The sequence below is a fragment of the Hippoglossus hippoglossus genome, chromosome 9, assembly GCF_009819705.1.
Source record: "Hippoglossus hippoglossus isolate fHipHip1 chromosome 9, fHipHip1.pri, whole genome shotgun sequence".
In the NCBI taxonomy this organism is placed as follows: Eukaryota; Metazoa; Chordata; class Actinopteri; order Pleuronectiformes; family Pleuronectidae; genus Hippoglossus; species Hippoglossus hippoglossus.
In genome coordinates this window covers 22,332,138-22,355,248 of record NC_047159.1, presented here as the reverse complement: position 1 = coordinate 22,355,248, position 23,111 = coordinate 22,332,138, and the positions used below count along the sequence as shown (strand labels likewise).

The 23,111-nt window shown below is 41.9% G+C and overlaps 1 protein-coding gene across 1 annotated transcript; it reads left to right on the top strand.

Annotated features, from left to right (window-relative positions):
- Positions 1–1,484: 1,484 nt before the first annotated feature.
- Positions 1,485–23,095, top strand: si:dkey-112e17.1. The gene is made up of 7 exons (XM_034595948.1): positions 1,485–1,640; positions 10,182–11,155; positions 15,180–15,231; positions 16,331–16,454; positions 17,796–17,938; positions 21,100–21,342; positions 21,693–23,095. Exons 1-7 carry the CDS (start codon positions 1,560–1,562, stop codon positions 22,398–22,400), a joined length of 2,325 nt encoding a protein of 774 aa, XP_034451839.1. The 5' UTR covers positions 1,485–1,559; the 3' UTR covers positions 22,401–23,095.
- The last annotated feature ends 16 nt before the right edge of the window (positions 23,096–23,111 follow it).

Sequence of the window (23,111 nt, the reverse complement as noted above, 5' to 3'; positions counted from 1 at the left end):
TCTGGTCAAATCATATTTAGCAGATTTGGTGCCGACATGATTGCTCTTACTGTGTATCAGAGGAATACGCAGACCTATCGTATATAATGCTTTAAAATGCAGCCTCTAAAGAAGAGGAGTTGGTGCCACATTCAACTGACATTTTAGTTTCTTCGGTCTGAAGAAATTCTTCCTGTGACAGGCAGCAGTGGAATTTAGAAGTGAGTGTTTTTCCCCCATCAAGGCACCATCACTATCACTTCTATGCCTGTATGTACGTGTTCTGATCCCAGAAGGTCTCACTAGAATGAAATAGCTCAGACAATCAAGTTAATGATTTGGAATCGGAACTATACAACTTGTATATTTACATTTGATTATCAAATAAATATATTTTTAAAACGAATCAATCAGGTACAGGATGTTTCACAACTATGGAGGCCCCCCACACACAAAACCTTGGGCCATACACTTATATGTTCATACACACAAACAAAAAACAGGCACATTTCTTATGAAGCTCTGAACAAAATATAAATGTATGTGCAATAAAACTTGTTTACATTGCAAACTTCTTGAGCCAGGCTAAAGTAGAATTCTGAAAGAAAGCTATTAATTCATGCACTTACTCACTAAATCATTTAGAATTTAGATTTAGAATTCATTGCACTATAGGTTGGCCTAAAATATAGCATTAATGAAAATATACAGGAATATCATAGGTAGACCTACTGATATACGTTCAGTCGACTGGTTGAAACCACATTTGTATTCATATATTAAATTGTTTTGAACAAGATGAAATAGAATGTTTAATTGTACTCAAGAACTTTATTAATATTCACCAGTGTCAAGTTTACATTTACTGTTACTGCAATAATCCAACCACTGTGAAATGTTGTGCTATTTTTCATTCTTTAGGCGTATACGTATATTTTTTGTCTGTCTTTGCTATCTATTATGTCTTGTTGTGTTAAAGGTTCAGTGTGTATAATTTAGTGACATCTAGTGGTGAGGTTGCATATTGCAGCTGAACAACCCTCACCTCACACTCCCCTTCCAAACATGACGGAGAACCTGTCGTCGCCTTCATTTGTCATCAAAACTTTGGACTAATGTAAAAAACAACATGGTGGCCTCCGTAGAGAGGAGCTGCTCCCGATGTAAATATAAAGTATTTAAATATAAAGGGTCCATTCTAGAGTAAAGAAAACAACAATTTATACAATTTAGATGAAACACACAAGTGAAAACATTACTTGGATTATTTCATATTCAATTTCTGCCAATAGATCCTTTTCATCTAAATCTTACACACTGGACCTTTAAGTGTACTTGCCTTGTTCTGTTTGCACATGGAGCTTTTAAGGTCTGAATCCCAGTAAAGTTCACTTTGACACTTTGAAGAGAAGCATGTATAGGTCGGGGGTGAGCTGGAGAACAGCAGAGTTTGGAGCTCGGGTCTGATCCTGAGCTCCAGTTCGCCCATGACCCGATGGAAGCGCGCTCCCGACACTTCAGGTGAATGAGAGGGAAGCGGGGCCGCGGGTGTGGACAGTGTGCGGGACGACCGGAGGAAGATGACTTGTGTCACGTCGCTCGGGCCGCATGTCTTCATCACCACGTATCTACTCTTCGTCATGGGCAGCGTTGCACAGAAAGTAAGTGAGCATTTACCAAGTTTTTACCTCCAGCCCAGTGTGTGTGCGTGTGTGTGGGAGCCGTGCTCACTTTACTGGAGAGAACCGAGCCCCGGAATCCGCTCGGAAATCCTGTCATTTAACTATTGTTTGCTCCTCGGCAAACATTATGACCCCAATGGACACGTAGCAAGTTATTTTAAGAAAAATGATCTACCAACGTTTACTTCGGCATACATTTTCAACAACAACATAAGACTCGTATCTACTACTTTTGAATTTAAATCTAGTTCGCCTGTTCTGTCCACGTTGTCGTGCTGCCAAAAGCACCGTAGTAGACTGTAGTGGGAAGCGTTTCGTAGTGTGAGACAGTTTCTAAAAGTTGAGTTTTAAATCCTTGAAATGCGTTTTGTTTGGTCAAATGTACGCCGACCTTACTGGAATACCATTGCTTTTCTAAAATCCTCTCATGTCTTGTATTTCAACTGAGAGAAATGTGGTAGTTGGCGATGATCTTAAAATGTACACTTTTTTACATTGGGTTTTGCGTACACTTTTGTCGATAACATGATGGGATGTAGCGCATCATTCCCCAAAGCGCGAGCGGCTGCGGCCACTGAATTTGTTAAAGTTGCGTAGGAAACAAACTACATTCAATGACTAGGTTGTTGAAATTGTCATGCAGTCGGTGTGTGTACATAACATTCAGCCGACACATCCGCCTCATATAACCTGCAGACTGCTGTAGATTCAGATGCTGTTTCAAACTTACTCTCGATTTTTATTAGAATATTCCACGTGTTTTTTGTCATCCAAAAACTTTCAAAACATGAAAAACAAAACCCTGCAACGTGAGCCACTGCCAGACTTTTTTTCTGCTTTACGTCTTACCGACGGACTTTCGTGCACCTCTGCCATTCACAACAAATCCCTGAAAGTCTTGGGCAGTATTTCAAAACGGACTAACTTGGAATGTGGCACATTTTATCCTCTGGGGCCTTCAGATGGATGTTTTGATGGCACAGGCATGTTTTGGTGTTGTGCACTTCACAGAGTTGGAGAATGGCATGCAGAGTCCGAACTGCAGAAATGAGAACCACATTGAGAGCGTGTTAACCTTATGTTGCTCTTCTCATACTCACTGAGGCAGATTCCCAAGCTCTGACTCTTGGCGTTGCAAGGTGTTCACGAGCAAGAGTTTATGTCTCTAATGGACGTGACACAAAACAGTCAGGGGTTGTGTTTTCCTTTCAGTTATAGGCTGTCACTCACGCTTGACATGTTTTGGCTTCTACTAAAGCTCCTGCCAGCCCAAATAGTCTCTGCTTGAAGCCTGTAGGCTGATGTCATAACTTGAGGTGTCATTCTGTAGTTTGGTTTATGTGGCTACCTGCACCAGAAAAATACACTGCATGTGACTGAGGATGACAGGACTTGTTGATGCACATTGCCAGTAGCCTGGAACAGTCATGTTTACACAGACAGGGGCAGGGGTGGGCCTTGACACTTGCTCTTGAAGAAAAGGAACCCTGATCTCTCACTGCTCAGAAAATATACACTTTACTCTATATACAATCTTTAATCTAATGGACTTGTTAAAATGACAGGGATGGATGCTTCATATTTTATTTGCCCTCCTGCCAAATTTGTCAGTCATTGTAGAAAAAGTACCCAGATTATAAATTGTGTCACCCTCTCAGTGATCCCATATTTTGTGTGACGCGACATCATTTTCCCATGTGTAACAGTGGCTGCTGTCATAACATAAAATGATTACCCCTGGCAATGGGACATGCACACAAACGTTGACAGCCAGGAGAATCTCTGTGGCTTCCACCTGTCAAGAGCTGTCCTCTTCCGCTGGCGGACAACAACAGTTCAGCACAGTTCTTAGAACTAGACAACAAAAGCCCTTGGTATATTGAATTGTCAGCCTCCCCAGCTTTAGTTCCTGTGTGCATAGGGTGCTCACTATCTTTGCAATTATCTGCCTGAGGGGGCACGGTAAATGATGGCTTTGTCCTCCGCTCCCCGTTTGTATTAAGTTGATTTTTGGAACAGCATAAACAAGCTTGGAATTTATTCTATCCCCCTCAGAAAAAAATGGGAGGCATCCAAGTCTGTTGGTCCACAATTCAGCGCTGTGGACAAGTGCATTTGATCCCTGCTTTGTTGCTCGGCTCCGTCTTTCGCAAGGTTTTTATTTGGGATGGAAAGAGGGGACATTCATCTCTAATTGAACTGAGGGGTCGGACCCCATGGAACTGTGAATTCCCTTATTCCTCCCATGAGTTATATCACAACAGATGCACAGAGCCTGTCAACAGATAAACATATCACAGTGTCTGTGAGCTGTGAAGGGAAGCGATGGGACGGCAGAGTGTTCCTGTGCTGCAGATACAGTTGATTGTTCAGTATAAAACAAATACTTTTTTTAATACTTTTTCGAAAAGCTAAAGGCTCAATAGCTGCAATAACTGCATTTGTTTTACTTTTCTCTTAGAAATGTTGTTACAGCACCGTAATGTTCAGACCAATACAAAACGTACATTATATAAAGCACCTGCTATATTAGATGATGATGATTTGCTAAGCTAGTCACAATTTACGAGCTAGGTTCTAAAATCCTTTTTTTCTGTCAATGTTTTAGTCATCGCTGGTTGGTGCCTCTCTGGCATTAACATTACATTACACTACCACGCTTCTAATTTTCAAAGACTGTTAATGGATTTGTGTAAAACCATGAAAGGTTTAAAATATATTTCCAGAATCCTTCCCTTTCAGCAAATATTTTCAAGCAACTGTTTTCTAACCCAAACAAAAGTTCATGCTTGAACTGAGCACTGTGAATTAGCATTTTACTATCACTTATGTTTGTCTATATTTATTTGTGTCTTCCTGGGTTGGAAACAAGTACAGAAATTGAAAAATAGAATAAAATCTGTTTAATTGCATATAGTTGACAGAATAGTACAGTCTATGCAGATATATCAGTATATTAAGATTATTTGAAGTAATTGTGTTTTTAAAGATCTATTTATACACAATTCTAATAAACTAATGAGAACTTCACATGAACAACCTGACATCTGAAGAAAAGAGCGAAGTCACTACATTTCAGGGTTTACCGTACAGTAGGGATTTTATTACTTTGACAACAATTGTCACAACCTACTGTTGTACAGAGGTCATCAGTGCTGCTTGAGTTTATATTAAAAAAAGATTAGCTTATCTGGCAGTTTTGATTCTGTGGTTCACTTGGAAATGTTATTGTATCCATTCAGACCATTTAGATTGATTGCAGTTATTCAGTACAGTGCATCCGAGTCTACACGATAGGGCTTCTCATTGAGGTGCTGCCCAAAGACTAATTATCATGGATGCGTTCACTGGACCACATTCCAAAATCTGGAAATGATTTCACCAAACTGGTTGAAACCACCCTGAAGATAAGGTCATTCCACAGGCCTGCTTTAGCAGCTACCACAGCAACAGCAACTCTTTTTTAGAGGAAATATGTTAATAGGTTTTACACCACAAACATGAAAGCGAGAGCAGTTTGCCCACCCACTAACATATCGGTGTGAGTGTGAGGACCGAAGTGGTAATAATTTCCAGTGTTGCGTGTTTTCATGTAGGGCAACTCCGAGGTTCCCATGATGGCTCTGTACATAAAATGTTGATCAAACATGCTTGGGCTCAAAGAGGCCTTTCATAAGTCACTCATGATGCACGATGGCGGAAACATGCTGAGCCAGCCCCACAGTGGCCAACAAGTGAGACCCTAGAAATGCCTGGGCTTAATCAGGCTGCCACGCCAGTTGTTTGTAAACTCACTCGGGCTCGAACGTGCAGCCAGTGACATGAGCCCACCAGGAGAGGTGTTGATATCACAGGGGGAGATAACGTGATAGAGCCTGGAATCGAGTATCAGTGGCTTTTCCCAGCTGCGGAGAGTGACCTTAAGGAGCTTCTGTGCATTTGGAGGGAGCTGTAGATAAACTAAAAACTCATGTTGCAATGATCTTGCACAGAGTGAGTTCCAGTCTGTTGCTTTTTTACCTGAAAATCAGTCTTTGTGATTGATATATACAGGAAATCTGTGTATGTTAACCAGATTTAACATCGGGCTGGGTCATATGGCCAAAAATTATATCAAGTGGAAAATTTTAAATCAGTCGATATCAATAACTGTCACAATATATCATTATTCTAAGTTTAAAGACCTATTTACTCTTCTTTATGGGCAGAGACTGAAAAACACCTGATTTTACGAGTCTGAGGTAGATCAATTATGTGTTATACCTTTTCACTGGGCTTGACAATGCACAAGCAATACATCAATAAATGTTGGATTTTTGTTATATTGCTATTTATGAAAATGATATGGCAATAATTATTGATATTGTTTTATTGCCCAGTCCTAACGGATCAGTATAGCTCATGGGGAGGTCACTAATCTTTGCTGCACTCTGTTTACCCTGCAAGCACGGTCCTTTTGTACAGTGTGTGAGGTCTTGTGTGTGAGCAGCTCCGTGTTAACTGCATTACTTTGTTAGATGTTTGTGTCTCTCAGGGAAATTCCTCTATGTTTGTTGCACTTTGAGAAAAAAAAACAACTTTTATATTCTAACTGAATTAGTAACACTTCTAATCTAGTTAAACTCAAATAGCTCCAGCTTTTATTGGATTTGTGGTGAATTTTGCCTCATGCCAGTGATTTCAGCATTCACTTTTTAACATGAAGCTGTAGGGACGAATGTCTAGCCGCATGATTTTCTCCATTTAATTTTTCTAAATGTTGTTTGGTCTTTGGGTTTGTGTCACGGAAACCTGAAATCAAACCAAACTACTTGATTTAAAAAAAAAAAAAATTTGTGAAATTAAACTCAGGCTACATTCTACTACCACAAAGCCTTCTGACTATATGTTGATATTGGTCCTGACCTGAACAATTTGAGTGCAATTGTAATGCAGTGGACTGCCGCTGCCCGGGCGCTAGCCTGTGAAGCAGTGTCACTTTTCTCCTCCAGTAAACAGGGCTGGTGAGGATTCCTGCCCCCTTTTTAGGGGCCCGCCTGCCTGTTTATGAGCCAGTCCGGAGCTGTTTGTGCATGAGAGGCAGAGTGTGTGTGCGTGCATGCGTGCGTGCCTGTGTGTATGTGTGTGTGGTACTTCAGCAGAAGCCTGCTCGTGTTGTTTTCACAGTGGTGTCGTCAGCTGGGGCGGTTTTAAAATGTCCATGTTACAGTGAAACTTTACGTCAGACTGCACACTTTAGTTTTGTCAAATAAAAGGTGTTTCCAGAGCTTTAATTCCATGCTCAAATAAACAGAAAAGTGACATTTTTCTATTTGTTTATTTCTCATCTTTTTTGGACCATATCCCAGAATACGTGGAATGCAGTTAAAATAATTTCTGTAAAATATTATTTGTAACAATAAATTGTTCTGACAAACAATATTCTTATATAATGGCACATATAATATAATGGTGATGTATAAACATCTCAGCTCCACAACATCCGTCAGCGGACTTAAAGTTGCCTCTGTGCTAATTAGACAGACATATGAGTCTCATCGTGGAATGTGATTGAAACACATTTTTTAAAGGATGTACTAATGCAAAGTGAAAACAAAAGAACAATACCATTTGTCAGGGGCCTCTTAGTAATGACAGGAGCTGGTCTGATGTTTCACTGAACAAGTCATTTCAGACAATTATGTGCTCAGTCGATCTACTTCTGTCCAGGGGAGCCCCTGTCACTGGCACAACTGGGGCACAATAACCAGCCGGCTCTTATGTAAACTTTCAACTTGCTTTGTACTTATTAGCATCACTTCATTAAAATATTATCTGCCTTCCCCCTTTTGTGAAGTGGCTCACCAATATGGCGCTGAGGCCCAATTGTTTCGCCATGAGAAAAGGCATCCTTAAATAATTAGCGGCCTGCCAGTGGAGCGGCCTGTGATGTAACAGAACTGAGATGTTTGGCATTATAAGAATGTCCCATTTCCATTCGACACTGTGGCACTTTGGGGCCCTTTAATGTGTAGTCTAGCATGCACATCCCACAGGGGACCTCCCAGCTGCCTCATCTCGGTGGGAGAGATGACACAGTCTCTGTCCGTGACACAGTTCTCTTTCATCAAATGCAGGATTCACATCGCACAGGAGATCACTATTCATTTATAGATAAGCATTATTTGCTACATTTATTTTTTTTTCATTTTCAAAGTTTAATAGATTTATTTATTTTAGGGTGAAAAGGATAAAATATATGAGGAAAGACCAGCACCAGGATGAATAAATATACATCTATTCATCGCTGGTTATTTTTGTCCTAAAAAAGGGGGACACACTGTCCTTCCCTTCCCCCTGTTATGCCCCCATATTGTGAAGTGGTTCCCCTCATTGCGTAACCCCACCGCAAACACTGCAAACCCCAAATCAGCTTATTCGCTCTAACCTCTCCTGAACAGGAATGGCATTTGGCCCGTTCAAATGTCACCCACGTAATTCTTTGCTGGAGCACATTAATTTCTAGTAAGTGTGTGGGCAGTGCAAGTGTAGCATGTAATGCACGCCCTGAATAAAAGCTACACAGAGAGGGCAGGTGGAAAGACAGACAGGGAGAGTAAAAACATTACAGATTTCTTTCTCTTGGTTCTCCTGACTGAGGCTGACTATTACAGACTTTAAGACAGAGAGAGAGCACAAGTATGCGGCTGAATGAATCACACAGCTCAAAAATGTAATACAATTTTACGGATTTGAAAGAGTAATGAAATAGAAGAACAAAATGTGGTGGTTAATGTTGATTTTGTGGCAGGACATCAGTGCATGGAAAACACTGGGTACTGAAAATTAGCCACATCTGTCACCTCAGCTCTCTGCATGTTACTCTGTGATTTGTCCATGTGAAGTGGTGTTTGGTCAATTTTTCAGCAGCTTGTTGTACCATCAAACCTATTCTCAGAATGCTGTCTGCACAGAAACATGAAATGTTTACCTGGGATTTAACCAACATTTAAACCCAGTGTTTCGTTGCCCTGGCTGCTTGCACTACTGGAGAAGCAGACTTTTTCTAGCGTGATAGAAGTACATATATGGATATATATGGAATAGACTGTAGAAGTATTGCATGTAAACACTGGACATCATTAAAATAAATGTTGAAGATGCAACCAGCTGCTTGATAACAGTCCAAAAATAACATTTTGACTTTCTTCCTAAGTTTTGCACGAGGAATGCCATCTTCCCGAATCACAGCGTAACATTGGGACTGTTGAGGTTATAGATGAGATGTTAAACTCGGCAAAACATTTACTTGAATTGGTCATCATGTTATTATCTTCTCATATAACATTTTGAGGTTAGTTGAGGTTGGTTAATTTGAATGATCTTTGATCTTATGAGATCAAAATATGTGATGACACCCACGTGTGTAACACCCAACGACATACACATTGACACACATTACTTCTTTAGTTACACAGGTCCTGCTGCCCCTCTTCCCCTCCCATGTGTCTGTAATGTGCTGAAGCCTGGCTGTGACATTGTCAGCTGTATCAACTATGGAGGGGACTTTTGGTTTGATTGTGATGACCTGAGGTCAGAGCGAGTGCTCCTCACTCCCAGTCATGATTGTAAATTCTATGTAGATTTTGCTACTTAAATTATACTGACTGGCTTTTGATGAATGTATTCATATGGGGGTAGATGGTCCACGGAGCAATCAGAGGGCCTGTCTGGCTCCACAGACTTTAGCTTTCCTTGTACCCCCCCCACCCCCCCACCCATCAAAATTGCATTCTCAAAGTGATCTCCTATGCTTTTAGCCCAGTCCAGACAACAAGTGTTGCCTGCGGGTGTTGGTGTGTTACCTGTTTGGCATGGGGGTCTGCCAGTCTGAGTCATTCCCACAGTCCAGAACTGAGGCCAACAGGAAAGCTCATAAACACGCAGGCCCCCTACAAAGGTCTGGTCCTCAGCTCCCTGACCCAGCCACACATCTGCCGCTGCTTAGGGCCTAAGTCCCCCTAACATCCCTGCACACCTGGGAAAAATTATTGCCAGCATGTTTGAAGAAATACCCTCCTTAGGGTTACCCAAGCAGGCAATAGAGGCAAAACACAGGCTTTGGTATAAAGGCAGAACAGCAGGGTTGAACAGTTCAGTTGCAAGCCGGTTTATGTCGAGTTGGGTTTGCTGATATTTGCTGATAGTTACCATGGTTGTTGTTACTTTTGTCATAGAAAATTATTGACGTAGTGGCCATTATCTGACTTGTCTCTGAATTTAGGCAGAGTGCAATATGATACCAACAGAACACTATTAAACATAATGCCAAAGAATAACATGAATGCTAGCTTGGGTGGCACCGATGTGAATCAAAAGCCCTCACCTTGGCAGTGCTTCCTGTGCTCAACCTGTTGAGCTGTGTGAGTCATGTTAATTGTCACTCTGAGAAAGGGTGTCATTAAACGACCGACATAAAAATGTACGATTCTTCAGCTTTAGATTTGTGACACAACTGACTTATTATAATTCACTTTGCAGGTGTACTTTGACTGTGGTGCCAAGGTGGATGTGGTGGACGTCCAAGGCCTCATTCTGTCTCCTGGCTTCCCCTACAACTACTCCTCTGGGACACACTGTGTGTGGCTGTTCATTGTACCTGTTGATTACCAGCTTATCCTGGAGATATTTGACTTTGATGTGTTTGAGAGCCATGACTCTGCAGCACAATACTCAGCCATCTCTAATTTTGAAGAGGAAGAGGCAGATGAAGAGGCGACTGTCACCCCTGGCAGCTTTGCGGTAGATGAAACTTCATCGCCAGCTAAAGATCCTTTGCTTCAGAGTGAAGGGGATGTCACAAAGACTCAACAGTCCTCCCAAGATAGTGAGGTCAAGCAAGTAGTGGTCCAGGAACAGTCTACAAAGATGGAAATTACCAAAGTCTCCAATTCTGCCAAAAGATCTGCAGATGCCTCCTCTGGCTTATCTTTAGCACCTCCTTCCTCTCTCCTCTTACCTGGGGCTGTGCCTTCAAGAGACAAGATCGTTAACTCCGCCTCCTTGTCTCACCTTAGGGGAGACCCCAACCCAAGTTCTAACCCAAGCACAGTTGTGGAGGAGACCACCCTTGCCTCACCACACACCACTGACACTCCAGCTGTGAGTCCCGAAACGCAGCAGTCAGTGCTTGACGCCTGCCCTCATGATGTCCTCTACATCTCAGACCTCATCACCTTTTCGTCCAGGTTCTGTGGGTCCAACCGCCCTCCCAGCAGCCAGCTGGTTTTCGGCTCCAACCAGGAGATGGTGGAGGTCATCATGGAACTTATCACTACAACACACTGGGGCCGTGGCTTTGCTCTGCTCTTTCACTACCACAACCTGACTGAGCCAGGAGGGGACCTCCGTGCCTCTGCTCCTACAGCCAGCAAGGTAGACTCTCTGCTGGCTGCTGTGAGCGGAGCTGCCTTCTTCGCTCTGATACTTACAAGTGCCCTCTGCATCATTTTCAGGTAACAGAAGTCCATTAACTTTATTAGGAAAGCAAAGAATTTACAAAAATAACACAGTGAGACTGTATCAAAGACAATAAGTGCGACCATCAGATAGCCGGTTCAATTCAATAGTTTTTGATTGACTTCTATTAGCCCTTAATGAATAGCAACAACACTATGACGTCTCTGGAATTGTGCTGCCTGGGTGGTATTTTCTCCAGAAAATAGTACAAACTTGAAAGTAATTTTAAAGCCAGAAATGAGCCACCATGTGTCGACTCCTGAATATCAACCCCCGGACATACTATATGTTATGCTCATTTATGAGCATTTAAACAAAACTCAATGGAGTAAATTTTTTTACAAACAAATCCTAGTGACTTAGATTGTTGTCTGACTTTTCCTCTATTGCCACCAGCAAGTTGATGCTGTTGCCTTTGTGTGTTTGTAAAACTCTCAGATGATGGAGATAAAAACTGGTAGAAGTATTCAAAGATTCCAGCATACGAGCCCTAATGATTATTTACTGATCTTTCACATATTCCCACCAGCAGGTTATTTTCTCATTCTCCTGGGAACATTTTCAGCATCTACTTGATGGCCATTACTTTAAGAAATTCCTGTTCACTGGAAGATATTTCCTGATTAGTTTTGTGAACTGTATTTTAAAAATAATTAGCATCATATGAATTCTTGAAGTATGGCCAGAAACATGTCTTGTGAGCTCAGAGTGACTGCGACATTTGGCCACCAAATTCTAACATGATCATCCATGATTCCAAATGAATGTTTTTGCCAGATATATATGTAGTTACTGATATATTGTGTTCATAAGAATGAAACAGACATGAGGTCACACTTAGGCCACTAAAATATAATCCATTCATCCTTGAGTCCAAATATTAGAGAAATTCCCTAAAAATATTCCTGAGATATCACATTCTCGAGGGAAAGGGAAAGACATTAGGTCACAGTGATAGTGACTTTTGACCACCAGAATGTAATGAGTACATCTTTGAGTCCAACTGAATGTTTGTGCCAAATTTGAAGAAATCAGCCTTAGTTACCTGTGTTGCTTATCAGCAAATGATCATGCTAATAATCTTAGCACACTAATATGCTAAACTAAGATGGTCAACATGATGAATATCTTTGTTTTTTTGAGATAGGCAAAGACTGTGTCTGATTGGCTTACCCTGATATTCTTACCCTAACCAGTCATCAGTTTTAATGCCGAAATTTGATCTACACAACCAATGCCTGTATATAAAGATGGCTGATGCCTCTCCACTTCCTCCCACTGTGCAATAATGAAGCCAAAATATCCCAGAAACAGGGTTTGCAGGAGTGCTTCAATTTGCAAGTTGCAAATATCAAGTCAATATCAGCTGTTAATCATGACATCTCACCCCATTTTTATCTATTATCTAAATAAAACTTAAAAATTAACACTTGAACATGTGTCCGTGTGGTATGAACTCTCTTATTATTAAAATTCAATCAACAGCAGGAAAAAATAACAGATTATTCCTTCAGTAATTCACCGGTCTATTGGGGCTCCTCAGGGAAAAAAACGTCCTTGCAGGTGAGAGACCATCATCATCGGTCAGCCCATTGTCTTCTCCACATGTTTGGTGAAATGGCTGCAGACCACAGGAAAGAAACTTTTCTGTGGTTTTTGGCTCATCTCTGTCAGAGAGAGCTAACTGATAATATGCTAGTTAGCTAACCAGTTTAAACCGACAGGGACAGACTGTGTTTACCATTAACTCCTGTCTGACACCTGCAGACCATATGCTACATTGTTTTAGTTCAGTCACTAAATGCATATCTCCCACAGAGAATTTAAATGTCTGTCCCAGACTGTCCTACATTATCAATCAGATTTGATAAAGTGGGACAACTAAAAAATGTTACAAAAAATTGTATATGTGTATTATTTTGCTTGAATACATCACAAACATAATTTGATAACAATTAGGAACATTGTTTTATTTATATCCTTAACATTAATGTTACATTTGCCCGGTCCCTTTCTGTGGCATCACCCCCATGAAGTCATGTGATTTCAGTCACATGATGTCCATGCTAACCTATAGTAAAAGTCCTGTTGACCAGAATTAGTTAGAACGGGAAATAAACCGAGTGAAGCTTAGGTGTCCCACATAACCCAATGTCCCAGATTACCCAAATTCACCCCTACAGTCATTGAACCCAAACAATGAAGGCAATGGGTACTAGCCAATCAGAGGCAGAGTAGGGGTGGGCTTTTCATCCACCTTGGGTGGGGAAAAAACCATGAGAATCACGACTGTGGCAATTCACAGCCTCACAGAGCTGCTGCAAACTCTTCGTCTTGTTAAAAATGTTCAGGATCTGGTTTTCTCAGATAAATCTGATATCCTAATTCACAGGTCTTATCTTTGACTTCTCCTGAATGAAAATGGGCTGGTGCGTCAGTAACCTCAATGCAAACACACATACACTCAGAACATACGCAGTCTGTCCTTTGTTATGTTGACTCAGCTGGAAGCCTTAGTCCCTGATGTGGTGACCCTCTGTGATTAGTTGGGTTTGGCTGCAACTGTGCGGCTTCCTTGATGTGGAGCCTTCTCACCGTATACAACGGGGCATTCAAGGTACAGCACCTGGCTTTAATACTAGCACACAAGAGGCATGCAAGAAAGTGAATGGGTGGAGAAATGGGGGGGGGAAGGGACAACAAGGAGAAATAAAACTCAATGTGCGTTTTGTACCGATAGCATTGTCATTCAATCAAAAGGTGTAATTTACAAGCTGTTCCCTCTTCCATCCCAGGGGACAATGAACAGAAACTGAGGGGTTAACTTTGGAGGTTTGTAATACTATCTGTTCTTACGAGCTTTACCCAACTGATCCATATGGTCCAGGATCCAGGAAGGTTTACATTTGCAGACAAAAATCTAAACCCTCCTAATCTAAATATTTAGCTTTCTGTGAGAAGCACTCGGCTTTAACACGAAACGTGTTCATTTCTGGTCAGTGTCTCTGTCATGACACCACAGGGTCTCACTATTAATGACGGGGAAATTGTAAACACGTGTTCAATAAAATGAAAGTGTAATTAGCAAGAACAACAACACAAGTCATTCGAAAGCCAGGAAATGCGCTACCATGAAATAAATGAGCAGCCTGAGAAGTTTTTCCCTATTAATTTAAACGAGTTCACAGAAATCATCGGAAAACGAGAGCCGTAGGCGAGATCTTGCAAGTTTAAAGCAGCAGTGAGATTAACTCCCGAGGTCCCCGCTGGTCAGAAAACGGCCAAAGGTGGACGAGAGTCACAGTGGGGGTCGCCGTCAGTTGAGCGGTGGCTGGTAATGAACTCATTCAGCTGTAACAGTAATTTTTAATAAGTGGGTACTTGCTCAAGTATTTCTGCATGGTTCACTGGTTCATATGGACTTAAGAACAGGACAGAAGGCATGGACACACAGATACAGTATTAGATTTTTAACCCTAACTCCCACCATGAAGGAGGTAAATTGGTTTTATCTCCTCAATTGTGAAATAATCTAATATCAATACCCCCCGAAGAAAAGTGAATGTATGTATCACTTTTTGTTCCTTTAGACACAGTGTTGTAAGTGAATTATGGTCCGAATTTGCTTTTATGGGCAAATAAATGACAGCGGTGCTTCCCCACAGGAAAAAACAATGCATAGCAATGACATCCCAGTAACAACCACTGTGTGAACTGCTGGAGTTGTGGCGTGTGTGTGAATGCATCTTGCTCCATCATTCAACACCACAATAGAGCAACTGAGGGGGGAAATAGCCACAGGTATGCTGGAGCTATTACAAACTGAGTGAGGTGGTTACTGTCAGAAAGATCCCACTTCAGTACAGTTGTATTGGACAGTGTTCCATTTTACATTTCTGGTTAAACTGTCCAGCATGCTGCCAAAAGTGGGAGATACATTTTGAGGACATTCATAAAAGCTGACTTTCAGATATGTGTGTAATTATAAACTGAATTGCTGTGGTGCTTCATGTTTTCCAGGCCCAAACTGTGTCCAAAAAGAGCCAGCTCCTGCGCGTCCAGCAACTCCGAGGTACAGACGCTGCTGCCGTTCACCCTTTCCTCCCATCTCTCTCACTCTTTGTCATCTCTACATGTCACTCCCTCTCCTCCCCTACCTGTCCTCTTCGTATTTCTTTATTTGTCAGTCAGACATTCCTCTGAAAACAGAGCTTTAGCTGTGATCACTGGACATTTCTTTTTAATATAGTTTGCTGCTCAAGCCAACATTGTCCGCTGCTGTAGCACCGCCTCTTCACTCCCCACAGAGCCGCACCACCTCAGGTTCACTTCGGGTCACACAAGTGTAAAACAAAGGTCGCGCTAAGTGATGATGACACAGGGGGGGGTGTCTTTCTTTGCATATTAGATACAAGGATTTCCGTCGTGAAATCGTGACTTGTAATTTACACATAAACATAACCTGCTGTTATTCAAATCCTTGACATTAACTTCGATGACGCTCTCAGAATGAGGAGAAATATTTTATAGATTTATATATTACATCTCAAGCCTGTATATTAATGATATTGATATTTATAATGTATTAATAGATTGATTCAACAAGAAAAACGTTTATTTTAAGGGGAATCTCAATAACTTTGCACACTTTGGGAGGTCTTTGGGAGTGATACTGTATATGTGAAATAAGTTGTACAAAGCCTTAATGGCTCCAGAGGAAGCTGTGTGAAGAGCCTCAAGTGATGTCACTTGGGACAGCATCAGGTTTGTTTGACGTAGTTTGAAATTGAAAAAATGATATATGCTTGTGTGGAAATATTTTGGTTTAAAACAAAAACAGCCTGATTTACAGCTATACTAGTATTTAATCATGCAAATACTTCTGTTTTTTATTGCAGGAGCAACTTTTAATATATTTAATCTATATTACAATCGTCAAATGCAAAAAAAAAAACCCTTTTGTGATCATGATTTATACAAAATGTTCACCCTATCAAAATGAAAATAGATTGGATTTTTTGTTGTTGTTAGGGGCGTTCTGTTAGCCTCCAACATGGCTATAAAGTTAATTCAACACCTGCCTGCATTAGTATAACTTCCAAGTGAACTTAAAAGACGATATGTGTGATTTGAAAGGTGGATAAGGTGAGTGGCACCGTGCTGTGTTGCAGGTGCCAGAGGGCGTCCACAACACAGGGGCCGAGGTCAGTGAGCTGCAACTGATGGCTGAGAATCAGACCAACCTGGGGACGACCACAGACCAGGGCAACAACAACGACAGCCCGCCACACACAGGTGAGGAGGACACACACAGACACACACACACACGCACATGCACAGGCACAGACAAATGTTATTCCGAAGCTGTCAATGTACATTTTTCTGTACAGTGTTTGCTAAATTATTAAAATCTATAGTCTGGTTATTTCTGTGCATGACAAGCATTCACTAAGAGGCAGTGCAGCAAGCACAAAGCCCCACAGCGCATTACTGTGGATGTCATTCATTTTGATTTATATTGACCCTTTCAGGAATGATAATAATACCTTCAGGAATATAAATCTGCCATTAATTAGTTTCATGGCGAGGCAAAGCTCTGTTAAGTTTTAGTGCACTCATTTAGAAATTGTTGCCTGGGGTTTGGGGGATGTTCCTCAATTCCTGTGCTGTTTTTGAGGAGATGACTTGTCAATCAAATAGAGTGGGATTGGTTTGTGTCTCTAGATGGTGCCCTTATTTTTAGTTTTCATTTTGCCTGTTTTCTCTGCTCATCGTAATCACTCATTTTTTTTTATTCCAAGCAAATTACTAGATTTTCCCAAAATAAAAAAAACTGTCTTACAGGAGTTTTCCAAGTAAAGATTGATCCAACACAGAGCTTTACACAAACTGGTTTTAGGTGGAATCAATTTTCTGTCAAGTTTCAATGAAAAAGAAGCTTAGGGCTCAAGGTGGGTCCGTAGGGTTGTCAATGGAAAGGAAAAGTAGCACACGGCCTTGATCCTGGAACAATCCAAAGCCCCTCTCTCTCTCTCTCTCTCTCTCTCTCTCTCTCTCTCTCTCTCTCTCTCTCTCTCTCTCTCTCTCTCTCTCTCTCTCTCTCTCTCTCTTCCCCCCCCCCCCTCTCAGTGGGACTGAACTCAGGCTGAGAGATTTGTGGGTTGTGGCATTTAACCCACAAAGCAGCCTGGGAGTAGTTTGAACAACAGGGGAACACAGCCCCCCCCCCTCTCTGTGTGCCCGAGTCGCGGTGTCAGGAGTTTACACCAAAACATACAGTCCACAAAAAGGGAAGGAGCTGAGATGAGTCCACTCTGCATGTTGTTTCACTGAACCACTTATAGTTGGCTCTACAAGATCCTCAGCTCTACTGCTTATTTCTGAGCAGCTTGCAGCCCTTACTCAAAGCAGTATGCCATATGAAATTAATAATCAAATCATCAGATTTTTACATTTCAATGGTGAAGGCTATGATAATGTACAAAATTTGAATTTACACATAATTACACTCTTACCGACTGCGGAAATGCAGCTTTTACTGAAAGCTCTGATCTCCAACTATTTAGCAATCAACAGCTTTGACAGGAATGTTTTCAATATACAGTATATCTTGTGTATACTTTTTCTGTTCTGTAGTCAGTGCTTCCATCGACATTTCCCAGAATGCAGAGGTGGACCTTTCCTGCAGCGGGTTGACTGAACTCGACCTTGGTGCCGATGAGGTTTTCATTGTATCTTCAGCCCCTAGCCCAAGCAGGCTACCCTTCTCACCTCACACGGTAAGAACCAGTTTCGTGCTAACGCAGTTGTCTACGATGTCACCTAGTTAGGACATTACAAGTTCCAAAGCCTTTCACTCAGTTGTCCTAAAAACCTGCCTGAAGGCAAACATTAATTGCATTTAGACAGTATTGGCTGTAGAACAGTAAGATCACACCCATCAACATTTGCGTCAGTACACAACAAAGAAAATTGGGTAAAACCCCCCTAAAGTGACATTTTTTTAACAACTGCAGATGAATTATACTTCATGCACAGACCTGCATGGCTCTATGGGTGGCCATCTGAGTTGGCGGGTTGATTCAGACAGAAATATCTCAAAATGTATTGATTGGATTAATGCGAAATTTTGTACTTTCACAATTGTCTGTGGATGACACTTAATGACTGTAGCACCACCAGCAGGTCAACAATTTCACTTATTAATTTTTAAAAGATCTACTTCATTCATTAGGACAATATCAGGACCAGACATTCATGGTTCTCAGATTATGTATCCTAATGACTGGTAACCATAGACTGTATATAGACATTTGGCAACCCTTACATCTTTATATAGCACCACCTTGTGGTTTCCACTTGTTTCCTACTTTGGTTTCTGATGAAATACTTGAAAATAACTACTGACATTTTCGCATGTTGTAACAAATCTAAAATGGTGATCACACTAATGTAGCTGCTAAACAGCATGGTCACTGTGAGCATGGTAGCATGCAGATGTTGGCATTAAGCTCAAAGTGCTGTAGCTCCCAGAGCTGCGAGCATAACTGCAGCCTGCTAGTCTTAGTCTAGTCTCCTCACTCTCCAGGTCAGTTGGTAAAAAGCTTTTACACAACAGTATTCCTGACGTTTCACAGTGGACAGTGACATTGTCTGTTTCATCTCAAGTCCAAAGTCTGTGGGTGATCCCCTCACCCTGGGGAAATGACCCCTGAACCAATGAACATCAGAGGTGACAGGGCATTCATTGCTTTGAACCGACGCAGTGTTCCTAATAAGACTGACACCATTTTTATTGGCGTACGCGTGGTACAGTGTAACGCTATGAAAACTATGAGGACATAAATGAGAAAAGAGGATAATTAAAAGATGGGAGGAACATTGAGGAAGAAGCAATGTTTTTTTTTTTCTCTGCTCTCTTTTGTATTCTCTTGGAATAAGAGTTGGCATAAAACAGCTCTGGCAGCTTTTTGAAGGACTGGCAAGCTTTTCTGCAGCCTAGGCTAATGGAGTATTATCAACAGGGCCAGATTCCCAGCTCCGATTGTGTGTGTGTGTCGGTGTGTGTCATGCACGCTTTGGCACACAGTGTGTGGTCTGCCTGTGTGTGTCCTCAATGCAGACATCCACGTAAATAATGTTTTAGAAATGTTAAATGGGCTAAAAGTGGCAAAGGTCCCAGAAAATGGCCAAATGCATCTTCTCATTGTAATTGCCAGGTTATCTTTCTAGGTTAGCATGGTATATTCACATCACACATCCTCAAGTACTGTATTTATGTGCATTAAGCCCAATTGAATAGCACTTGGATTGAAAGGACCGCTTGAACGAAAGAGAGAAGACTTAAGATGCTAAGATCAAGGGAACTCTACTTTCATGATGCCTGAAATTTATAGAGATTTAATTCATCTGTTAAATGTCGAGATTCTCCAGGGACCACAGATAGATTTGACACTCCATCTTTGGAGCCGCGGTTTGCAAGCGACCATGTTGGGTGGCTGATTTTTCACCTCATTTGTCAATCCTTAAAGTTGCCATTGTGTTTGTGGGGCTTTAGCGACCAAAAGAACATTTCATTTAAACCCCGAGCTAATTCTTGTCTAGACAAAGCTAGCTGCTAGTGACTCTGTGGGAAGGATTATCTGGACTCGCTCTGTGTCTGATGGGTGCAACCCCTAAAACCTTCCTCCTCCCCTGGTCAACAGCAGCTGACTGATCAGGAAGGATAAAGTGGCCGTCACTCATCTCACCTGTCAATCACAACTAACCTCCAGGTTTCACAAGCAAATATGAATCTCAGCACAGTCAAATGTCCTCTTACTTAATCATGTGTTGTTCTGCTCATATGCTAAGTGTTGTGCATACGCAACATCAAAAATATGGCTGAAACGGTTCCAAAGCCGGGCCGCCTTTCCCTTGACAGCTTTAATATACTTAATAAATGACGCCTGAGATTTGTACGTGAGCCACACATGCTCGGCTGGCTGGCTGCTCGACTGAGCGCGCCAAGCTAATCAGCACAGTTCCTTCTTGTTAATCCATTAATGAAGAACACAACACAATCCGTAGGCAGGAATTCAGGTGCGAGGCGGCAGTGTAGCAGGTGCAGATTGGCAGCCTGTCAGTTCCCAATGTCCCCGCGCTGAAGACAGTGTTGTTGCTCTAAGGGGAGTTGGGACTCTAATCGACGGCAGCTTAATTTACATGTTAAGAAACAACCAATACTTTTCTTACTGTTTTTTACAGTTTGAGGTGTAATTATTTGTTGATATATGTATATAATCAATTTCTGTCGTTTCTCAAAGCTTGTGTCTCTTGACTTGACAACTAAATTCACACAGTCTCATGTTGCCTGACAGAATCATCCATCTGTCTGTTTTCACAGTGAGATATTACAGTGGCATTGTTACCATCTGAGTCCAGCTTTTCCATCAATGCTCAGAACCAAAGACGGATGTGTGTTTGACCCAAACAAGCAGCCTCATTGACCCTTGTTGCTGCAGTAGAGTGCTTGTGCATTATTACATCTCTGTTATGTGCTCTACATATGTGTTGTTGTCTTAATTACCTTCACCAAGGAGGTTATGTTTTCACCCCTGTTCATTTTTTTGTGAACAAGATTACACTAAAACAACTTAACAGATTTACACAAGACTTGGTGGACTGATGCGGCATGGGTCAGGGAAGAACTTATTAAATCTTGGTGCAGATCCAAGACAATTTTTTTCACTCATTTAACATTGCGAGTTATTTTGCCGTTTTCTCCGGGAATAATTTATGGATCTTTATAGAACAAAATCAGGCCCATGTAAGGAACTAATATCTATGAGTTTTTGAAATTTGTTCAAAAATGAAACCCGCAACAACAACCCTCTATTAGTGCTCACTCCATACAGGGTCTCATGCTCGTTCTAATTTTCATGTATTCTGTGTCTCTTAGCAGCGGGAGAGGTTTCTGCGACACAGTGACACTGGTCCCAGCCCTGCAAGTGATTGGCCCTCGCTAGACTCCACCACCTCACCCACTAGTGCCAGTTCTGCCAAGGACGGTGGCAGTGGCTGTGCCAGGCCGAGAGCCTGGAGCGTACGCACGTTCCAGGACTTCCTCCCTCCGATGCCACAGCTGCATAAGAAGTGGTGCAGCTGGAACTCCACCAGTCCCTTCACCAAGCTCGTGGACAGCGTCAGTACTAGAAGCTTTGCTGTTTTCATACCCAGAGACTTTAAGGACATGTGTGCTAGTGTGTCTTAAAGTCTACTTTGTGAACAAACTAGCAGTTATGGGATAATTCAATTTATTTTCAATGTAGATGAACTTGTTAGAACTATTTGCTTGACCTAAGGATCTCATAATTGCAATATAGAGAGTTTAGGCTTTACATAATCGACAAACACTGGTATTATATATGTTGGCTTATGAGAAAATTCAATGCAAGGAAGCCTCAATTCCTCTTATTACACATGTGCTCTTCATTCTGTGACAATCAATATCAATTGTGAAAAACTGCAGCTGATAAACTGTTATCATTTCAGAATCCATCCAGTTTGACAGCTGACTGCAGGGGAGAAGACAGCAGGAAGGTCTTCTCCGACATTCACTTGGACGCCAAGGCAGACACGAGCACCATCTCTGACTCATCCATCAGCAACGCCTCCTACCCTATGACACAGCCTGCCCAGCGGCAGCGGCGTCTCAGCTCCACCAGCAACCTGCGGCGCTCGCGCTTCCCGGGCCCGTGCTTCGGCCTCCTCTCTGGTGCAGCAGACCCGGTGAAGGCCCCTGGGGCTCCTCAGTCCCAGGGATCACCCTCAGAGCCCAGCTCCGTCTCATCTCCCTCTACCCAGTGTCAGATGGAGGGCGGCCAGGCCATAAAGAGGCGTGATTTCCCAGGCGAGGGTGATCACGTCAGCGTGCCGGTGTTTGCCATCTCTGAGGAGGAGGACCGGCAGCCTCTGGTCTCAGCTGAGCACCTGGATCAGACGTCCGTCTCTACTGTGATGAATGGACTGTCGAGGGGAGCGTACGAGGGGAAGCAGGCTGCAGCCAGAAGCACCAGCCACAGCCCGCAGAACCAGAGGGCCAGGCCTGAGTGGAGGCCATGGGGGAGCCAGGTGTCAGGGGGGGTTGGTCCACTCCCTTCCAACACACCAGCCGCCATGATCGAGTCAAACACAGTCAGTGACCGCCCGCTGTGCCTCAGTCAGTCCACAGCGCTGTGCAGTGTGACCAACCAGATGTGACCAGACGGTGAAAGAGGAGGAACTCTGTTAGTGCCACTTTGAAATGTATAACCTACTTCTTTCATTTCTGAAATCATCGTTTACAAAATTACTACATATTCTTCTCACTGTAGGTACCTGTTTTTATAAAAGTTGTATTTGGACAAAGATGGAATACTATGCTGCTTACTATGCCAAGGTACTGACTGCTGAGGTGTTATGTGCCGAAAAAATATGAATGATTGCAAACGTGAACACGAGTACTCCATAACCCCGCCCCAACTCTTAGGAGCACTTTTAAACTAGATTTATTAACCAGTTTGATGCTATTCATTGACTTAATACTCCAACCGTTGCACTTTGATTTCAATAGCTCATTCATTGCCCTGTGTCTAATTTCCTTTTTTCTTTAATGTGCTTGTTCATGTGGTTCTTTAGTACAGGCTAATAAATGCTTATAGTTATTATCCAAGGTGTTCTGCAGAGCATAGGTCACACAATAATGTCAATGTTGCATCTGTGTATGCATACAGTATGTACTCCTATGACTGAAACTGGATTATAAAAGGGAAATCAAAATAATGTAAAAGCATATATATATATATATATATAGCACTAATACACAATGTAGTATGAAGAGAGAAGTAGAAATCACAATAGTATTAAAATGAATTATGAAATGATGTTAAGTTTTAATAAAGGCTGTGTAATCTACATGTTTTATCCTTGATC

Excerpts from the sequence above, each read along its gene's own strand:
- si:dkey-112e17.1 (XM_034595948.1), top strand. The coding sequence starts at position 1,560 with ATGACTTGTGTCACGTCGCTCGGGCCGCATGTCTTCATCACCACGTAT. Across the intron at positions 1,641-10,181 it reads TGGGCAGCGTTGCACAGAAA|GTGTACTTTGACTGTGGTGC; the intron begins GTAAGTGAGCAT and ends TTCACTTTGCAG. Across the intron at positions 16,455-17,795 it reads CGACAGCCCGCCACACACAG|TCAGTGCTTCCATCGACATT; the intron begins GTGAGGAGGACA and ends TCTGTTCTGTAG.